Source organism: Chelmon rostratus, chromosome 10, assembly GCF_017976325.1.
Source record: "Chelmon rostratus isolate fCheRos1 chromosome 10, fCheRos1.pri, whole genome shotgun sequence".
In the NCBI taxonomy this organism is placed as follows: Eukaryota; Metazoa; Chordata; class Actinopteri; order Chaetodontiformes; family Chaetodontidae; genus Chelmon; species Chelmon rostratus.
The window spans coordinates 6647562-6656056 of record NC_055667.1 but is presented as its reverse complement, the minus strand read 5'-3'; the positions used below and the strand labels follow the sequence as shown (position 1 = coordinate 6656056).

At 41.9% G+C, this 8495-nt stretch overlaps 1 protein-coding gene across 5 annotated transcripts; it reads right to left on the bottom strand.

Moving 5' to 3' along the window:
- Positions 1-336: 336 nt before the first annotated feature.
- On the bottom strand, positions 337-7420 carry slc66a1 (solute carrier family 66 member 1). Of its 5 annotated transcripts, none has more exons than XM_041946031.1 (9): positions 7278-7420; positions 6101-6157; positions 5297-5493; positions 5078-5207; positions 4550-4637; positions 3873-4027; positions 3650-3742; positions 2844-3029; positions 337-1769 (listed from the first exon to the last, which is right to left on the bottom strand). In XM_041946031.1, exons 2-9 carry the CDS (start codon positions 6116-6118, stop codon positions 1683-1685), a joined length of 954 nt encoding a protein of 317 aa, XP_041801965.1. In that variant the 5' UTR covers positions 6119-6157; positions 7278-7420; the 3' UTR covers positions 337-1682. The 5 variants fall into 5 exon arrangements, with proteins under 5 accessions (XP_041801965.1, XP_041801966.1, XP_041801968.1 ...); XM_041946032.1 differs by having other exon boundaries at positions 5297-5490; XM_041946034.1 differs by lacking the exon at positions 6101-6157 and having other exon boundaries at positions 7278-7409.
- Positions 7421-8495: the final 1075 nt, after the last annotated feature.

Here is an 8495-nt window from a genome sequence, read left to right as displayed (position 1 = left end):
TGAATCTGCTAATGAAGAAAAACAACGCGGCTGTCAAGGCCTCCCAGGAGCAGGTCAAACGCAGCCGCTGGGGGGTCGAGGTCGGTGAAGGCAAAGGGTCGAAGGTCAACGTCAAGGCCAGGAGCAGGCCTTGGCCTCCGAAAAAAAGTTAAAGAGTAAACTGTAGAGGAGGAGGAGCTCCCACAGTTTCTCTCCTCGAGAGGAGCAGTTTCAATAAAAATCATACGTCAGAGCAAGGAAAAAAAGTGAAACGCCATTATGAAGGAAACTGGGACAATCCTAAATGACTCAACCAACCCTTCACCCACGAGCAAAGGAGCAGAGGACAAGTGTTATTCATTTGTTTAATTTTACAGCACACTGACCTACTGAACATATTGAACAATTCCCAAAGTACAAAACCAATTTTTGTTGTGCAAAACAGTAAGAATGAAAAAAAAATTAAACACGGTAGTGAAAACAGGTGTTAATGGGACAGGTCACCCCAGAATCAAAAATGCACTTCCATGCTCTTACCTGCAGTGTTATTTCTCAGTCAAGACTGTTTTGGTGCGAGTTGTAGAGTTTTGGGGAGATCAGCTCCTCTAATGCTAGTATGACGTCTCTGGCTTGTGGAGGTTATTCTACAGCTAACCGATTCTGCGAGCTAACGTTACCTGAGGAGATGCTGGCTTCCTCCTGAACAGCCACACCGTTGCCGGGTGTAGTTCGGTTGAAAGAAAATCGTTCCAACATGAAACTGCTCACAGCAAGGTCTGTGGATTATCTAAAGTAACTGGTTCATGACTTCTGGGAAGAGACGCTGCGGTTGAGTTTTTCAAATGTAGTTTTTGGCACTTTGAGCAACACAGGTTCCGTTATATTCTAGAGAATCGCTACGGCTGGCAACTCACACCAAAACAATCTAGGTGGATAAATAGTGCTACAGGTGAGAGGGGAAAATATATATTTTTGATTTCGAGGTGAACTGTCCCTTTAAGTGATGTGACTTTTCACACCAGTGCAAATGAAAGTAGTCAAGCGTCTGTATTTGAAAAATACAGCACTTGGTGTAAACATTGAATTAAAAATGGACTAAATACAACTTGTACACATGTAAATGTTTTAAAAAACATTTCTTCTGTCTTTTCCAATCAGCCACATCACTCAAGTCCAAAAAACAAAAGATTCACCTTACAGGAGTTCAACACTGGACACAAGATCAGACAAGCTTCATCACGTGATCAGTGTCATAACTGTCAAAGTATTTGGCAACTTAAAAATCATTTGAATAATGTCAGAGAAACCTCTGTGTGGTCTGGTCACCCCCGCCAGCAGGTTTCTGACATCTATATGAGGTCTGACATGACATTGAAGTTGGGACCTAACATCTGCAGATGGAGCTCAGGTTGACAGGGGGAGCATCCATCCGCGTCCGACACACGAACTTCAATCGTCCATTTAATACTCGAACATTGCGAGCAGTGCAAATCACATCACTGCAGCTGAACCCATCTGTCATGATACAATTGCAGATAAAAACTCATAGTCAACATCTAAAAAAGAGCATAATAAATTAAGCTATAAAATCTAAATAAAATGTACAATTTCTTCGTCCTGATTTTGGTGGAAATCTGTTTTTGAGGGTTCACTGAAAGTGAGTGTCTGCTCGTGTCCCACCAGTACACTCTCGGTGTGTTGGTTTAGCTCCCGATCAGAGGCGTTGTCTCATCGCGACCGTCAGCCACCTCCACCTTTGCTTTGCGGTAAATCATGAACTGGATGGAGATCTGAATCACAGCGTTAAGGAAATCTGAAGAAATCCTGGGTTTATGCATGTTACTGTCAGAGGATAGAAAAACACAGAACTATGAAGAACAGAAGATACTTGACGGAGAGTCCTTTATATCTGCTGTACAAGGTTGGATTACACACTGAGGAAAGTGGGCCCTGGACTCCCAAAAGTCCCTGCTTCACTGTGTGTGCAACTGAATTTTGCTAATTTATTAACTGCACTTAGAAACAATATCAACTATGGTGCATCCTGTCCATCATCGCCTAATCTTAATCCTCATCTTGTTGACGGAGTCCTGCATCAAAATCTAGTTTTAACACATTTTTACTTTACTTTGTGTTGTGACTACTATTCCAGCATAGCAGCACTGGTTGGTCTCCGGGTATATCAGCATTTGATGAGGCTGCCATGTATATTCCGCTAGTGAGCACTGAAACTCAATGGAAGCTTTGGGAATACACTTTCTTGTTGAGAATCAGAAAGTTGCAACCACTCTCATGCCTGTCCATTAAACATGACGCTACCGCCAGGAGATGTTATCTTATCTTAGCATAAAGACTGGATGCAGGGGAAACAGATAGTTCTGTCTCCCTAATTACAGTTTGTTTGCTCAATGCAAGCAAAGGTCAAAGTGGCTTTACAGTGGAGTTACTTGTTGGACAGCCTTTTGTCTGGGTTGTGACCTCTCTACTGGTTGCCACAGTTAGCTTAGCTTATGTTTGGCTTTTTCTTTACATGCTCAATGAAAACAAATGTGAAAGCAACTTGACCCTTCAATCCACCACTTTTGTGGGGTGCAAAGAGACGAGCGGCCTACAGGGGCCGCTAGTGCAGTGCTTTCACACTCCTGTTTCTTTGCTGGCTACAACTCAATTTCCCTGTGAGTGTTCGGACCTTTGATACTACATATTGTGTTCCCACACGTGTAGTCATGAGACCTAAGCCCAGTTGTAGCAGTGTCTTCTCTACAAGCTCAGCACTGCTTAAAATGTAGCATGTATGTGGGAGTAAGGAGAGCCCAGAGGCCCGGCTGCAGCAGCAGCCACAATTTCTTATCTTTAAAGGATACAATGAGATCTAACGAGAGGGTGCCGAGGCTGCCGATGAGCCAGGGCAGGTGATGCACCAGGTAGCTGCTCTCGCCCTGGCCCTCATCAGGGTTCTTCAGCAGGACACTCAGGCCGTATGTGGTGTTTCCCAGGATGATCAGTGCGAACAGGAAGTAAGATACTCCCTCTGTCGACTTCCTCTTGAACTGAGGAGAGAAATGAGAGGACGGATTGCAGAGGCAATCAGCCATGCTGTCAGTGTATCATATTCACTGTTTTCGCTTGCTCAGTTTTCAGCAACACTGAATTTTGCCTCTTTCACTTTGACATGCATTTTTCATCTTGTGCAGATTTAAAAATGCATCAAAGCAGTGAAGTAATGCCCCTACTGCTTTATTTAACCAATTATTGTTAGTATTATTTCATATGCGACACCTCCTCATCTGAATTATCTTGAACCACACTTGCCATTTTAAATATGTAAAGTTCAAACTCGTCTGGCATGATAATCACTGGGTACCGGTGGATACCTGACCTGACATAGGACCCTAGAATTTGAATTTTATTGTTTAGAAATTGTATTGGATGTAGTTTTTCCAACATTAGTGCAATGAGGAATAAACTGCAATTAGAAAATGACAAGTGGAACAATTATAATCTGAAAGTTTGCACTGATGATGAGGATACTTCTAATTATCATTATTGTCCATGTGTTATTAGTGTATGCCTTGTGTTAGTATCAGTTAATGTTTACCACCTACGGAATGCCGCCAAAAAAACAAAAGAAACTAGATATTTGTAGTAGAAGCCACTTTGTCATACTCACATTGGTGTACATCTGGGGAAGTCTGGAACAGAGGTAAAGCACTGACGACACTGAGCCGATAGAGAAACCAATAATCTCTTTAGGGGTAAAAGCCTGCAGTGAAAGAGAGGCAGACGCAATGTTACACCAGCAAAAAAGAAAAAAACAAACAAACAAAAAAAAAAACAGCCATAATTATTTCACTACCCTCAGATCACTACTTAAACAAATGAATAGGACTTACCCTGATATGGCCAACGTCAGAGGTTGCAAGCAAGGCCCGACTCCTGAACCCAGAAGGAATTATTTCCTGTTGGGTGCCTAACCCGGGGAGGTGAGCGAGGCTTGTGGTGAAGCCCAGGACACAGGCTACACCGACCACATGCAAAACCCTCCTGCCTGGAGAAGAGACAACACCTGGATTCATCATTGGTACTGGAAAAGACACCTCTGCACATTCCTCCAGTCAAGAGGTTACCGTGTCAAAGGTCACCCGTACGGGAACAACGCTACAGCAACATGAGGCATGTGATGACATCATTACAGGGCACAAGGATTACCCTCTTCCTCTGTCTGGACCAGTGCTGGACCATTGCTCATCAGCACTGACATAAGCTCGTTCATTGGGCAGCTTTGGCAGATAAAACAGACCTTAGAAATAAACTTAGTAGTAATGGTAGTAGTCTAGAAGTAATCAAATCGTTAAAGACTATGGCTACAGTTGTCACTTTGGGATAAAATACATGTTTGAGGTTACTCATTTCTATCCAATATGTTGACAAAGTCCTATCTGTAGAATACCAAATGAGGAACTAGGATGTAAATAAAGCACTGATACTGACAGAGCACAAAACAAGAACTCAGTATTATACTGGACATTTGGAAAATTAAATAGTAAAACAAACAAACAAATCAACTCACTTTCAATCACTTTGTTCCTTATCTTGTAGTAAAAGTACATGCCCAGCATCACCAAGTCAGCTATAACGTAATAAACGGCTGTATATGTCTGGATGACAGAGAGAAAGACACATGTAACAAGTCATGAAAAATGAGATTTTCTTCACACGAGCAAAGTCATTGTAATGGAAATCACTCTAAAAGGCTACTTGTATCATGACTTGACATGATTAATCAAGTGATTAATTAGTCAAATGACAGAAAAGGGTCAAATAACCAACTAATCATTTAAATCATTAATCAACACATTGATCATAGCACTAAAAATGCAACAATTTGTTTGCTTTTTTTGTCAGAACGTTATAAGATTAATTTTCTTCTTTGAATGAAAAAAAAGACAATTCCAGGTTTTCATTGCTTCTAATGAGCATTTGTCATTGCTTCTGACATTTTATAGACCAAAGAAATGATCAAAAACAATGATTAATAGCTTGAGTGTCATGGGAAACACCCTTACACTGAGGCAATCATCATATCACTGCAAGTCACCTGAAGTGGAAGCTGGTCTGCCAAGAACGAGCCCACCAGATTGCAGGTGTCACCTCCCAGCCACAGCAGCAGGAACCAGATAGAAAGGGCGCTGTCCATATTCCCTGTTTTACATGAGCTGTAATACTGACTGCCATGGGAAAAAAAAACAGACAGAATTATACATGATGTTTACACAAAAGAGCATTTCCGCTGAGAGACAACAACACAAACACTTACGGAAGCGAAGACACCATGAAGCAGAGGATGGACAGGAGACCTAGGTAGATGCTAGCCATGTCCCTCGCATCCTGGGCACATTCCCCAAGGCCTTCCCAAACCCATTTGGACCCATTAGGGCACAAGGAAGTGAAGTTTCCGTCAGTGGTCCACTCAAGGGCGCCCGGCGTAAACACTCCATCTGTCGGCATATTCTGCTGGAGAGAAAACTTCTCTGTAAATATCCAGTTCACTCAAAAATATATTATCTTCAGCTCTAATTTGCCAGCCGACAATGTTTACATTCATGGTCATTTTTCTCTTTGTCTCTTGTTTCCAAGACACCATGAAATGAAAATGGAAGACATATCCCAACCACATGGTACAGATATGCGGTTTCCTGAGCTTCATCACACATTCAAAACAGTCATATAAACATCAGACAGAGCATCGCATCTGTGGACAGGAGGCAGTGTTCCAGTTACCACGGTCCTACCGGGGTCAAAGGTTGTACAACACAAAGACATGGAAACAGCCTGTTTAGACCCGCATTCTGATGTACGATGATTAGATCAAGACAATGGACGTTAAATCAAGTGTATGTTTGTTTAGCCACATCTATACATTAAGCTACGGCAAAAAAAAAAATCCTTCACACATAATACACTGAACAAAAAACAAAGAAAAATAAACCAAATGATGTTACCCACTTAGCTAGTCAGCAACGAACACCGATTACTCGATTAAACGTCTGCGGCGTTTTTTGTTTGTTTTTTTTTACATGATATGATATGACATGATAAATGAATAGAGTATTTATCTTGCCTGTGAGGTCGCTGCCATGTCGTCAAAGTCCTTAACGGAATAAAAACCTCCCCGAGACTGGGAAAAGAACACGGAAGCAGGCAATAAACAAGTTAGGTCTGAGTCCGTGAGTTGATTGGTCGTCCGGATGAAACGTCACAGCAGCAAATCAGCACGTGACTGGCGGTTCGTGAGCTCCAAAACAAACCAATCAGGCCTTCAAAATAAAAGTTTCACTTGGCTCAGGATCCAGGAAATAGCTTTTCGCCAGTTTAATAACAAACGCACACCTAAGCACTGTGAATTTAAGACGCCTAAAAAAGGAAGTGCGAGGGCAAACTGGTAAAAAAAATCTCTCTCTTTTTTCATCTGGTTATTCCAATGTCTCAGTTTATATGTTGTCATCGTGATCATCAGAAATCTACATTTATGGAAAAAAAATGACTGAAAATTCTGATTAATTTCTCATATTCATTTCCCAGGAGTTGTTACGTTTTTGAAGGCTGAGAAGGAAACTGTTATTCTGCTTCGCACAGCTCAGGAGCAACATCAGCGTCAGGTCGAGACTGTTCAGTTATAAAATTGTATTAAGGTCGTGGAGCTAATGGTGTGCTTTCACGTTAATGTCACTTTTCTGTGGAGCTGGGACAATTCAGTCGGATGTTCCAGCGCTCACACATTTCACATACTCTCATGACATATCTACAAGCCTTGTTAAAATGGATTATTTGGCCCCACATGATAATTCACTCATTAGTCCTGAGCCGTCATTAGTCCAGAGGCCTCCTACATTCTTCGACTAGCTTTCATTTTAGTATGTAGCTGTGAAAAACGGTACACCTGTGATAACAGGGCCCATAAGGGCAAATTGTATGTAAAACGGGCTTGTATGCAAATGTTTTCCACTCAGTGAAGTTCAGATAGGTCGTTAGGCCGACTGTAGAAGTCATTTAACAGGGACGGTTCCTCTTTTGTTATACGCAAAGACGGCTCATTGTCGTTATCACAATGAAACAGTGGTTACTTTTCATCATAACGACTTGTCCTGACTACCTTGAATTGAAGACAAAAAAAGTTGATAAAGTCAGTTTTACTTTGTTGTGTGACACCTGAATCGTTTAAGGCGGGAAAAACGAGAAAGTGAATTTTAGGACCGACCTTGTACGCAACACAAATGTCAAGAGGAAACAAACCCTACCTGGAGAAGACGGCTAAAATCCGGCGTCGGCACTTGAATGAACGGCAGTGAGGGCTCCACGAGCCAACCTATTTCCCAAATTTCTGAGGTGACGCAAAACGTGTCAGCTGACAGAGGCCCAGACTGACGATTCAGCAGCCCGGCACGCTGATGTCAGCTCGTGCGGTTTATGCTCAGGGTTCAGCAAGTGGACTGTCCGCTGTCCTCACGTGCTCGTCCGCGACTGGTTCCGACGTCCGCGGACGTGACTTCATGGGTCAAAGTGCTTCTAACAACTTAGACTGATAGCGGCTTTTTATCACAGGATAACAATTCAAATACCGTTTCCTTCCTCTTTCGTCATTACACATGCTATTGTCCAGTTTCTTTGCATAATGGCCTCTGTTTGCCGTATTTCAGACTACGATGACAGTTGTTGAAAATCTAGTTCAAACATAGTAATAAAGTCAAGTGTCAGTCTGACATAAGTTCACCACAGTGTTATTTCGAAAGTTGTCGAAGCAGTCTACACCAGTTCGCTTTTTACGTGAAATATTCTTTTGACGTGTCACAGTAGGAAAAGCACAGGGGTAAATAAAATGATTGATGGCTGAATTCCATTTAGCTGCTTCAGTTTCAGAGTCTTAGTGATGTGCATGCTGGCTCATTGGGACACTTCTATAGAAGAGGGCCAACACAGCCAAAGCACATCTAGTTACAGTGCACCACTGAGCTGGAGGATGTTGGCCTTGCTCCATCTTTGACCACCCTAAAATACAGGTTTAAAACTTTCATGTTCTGCACTGCCTTTGACTGAATACTCATTATGAATCATCTAGCCTATCCTGTTTATGTATATGTTCTAAATATCTTAATTTTCTTAAAAAAATAACATGTTTCTATTAAACAGGTGTTTAATGCATTACGTAAAGCACTCTGCATTGTATCTGACTTGTGGTATACAAGTAAGTTTGCCATGCCTAATGTTACTTGCAACACCTGTACTGTTCCTATCGTGCTGCCGATAGGTCTGTGGATTATCCAAAGAAAATGGGACACTAATTCTGTATAGACATGCATCTGTTAAACATGTAAGCACCACCAATGAAAGTCCATCCACCTACACTGTAGTGCATAGGAGGCAGAAACTGTAAAGACAGGCATCTTGAAACCTGGACAAAATAAACCAAAATGATCTACGTTGCTAAATACCACCAAGGGTATGAGAACATTGTTTTT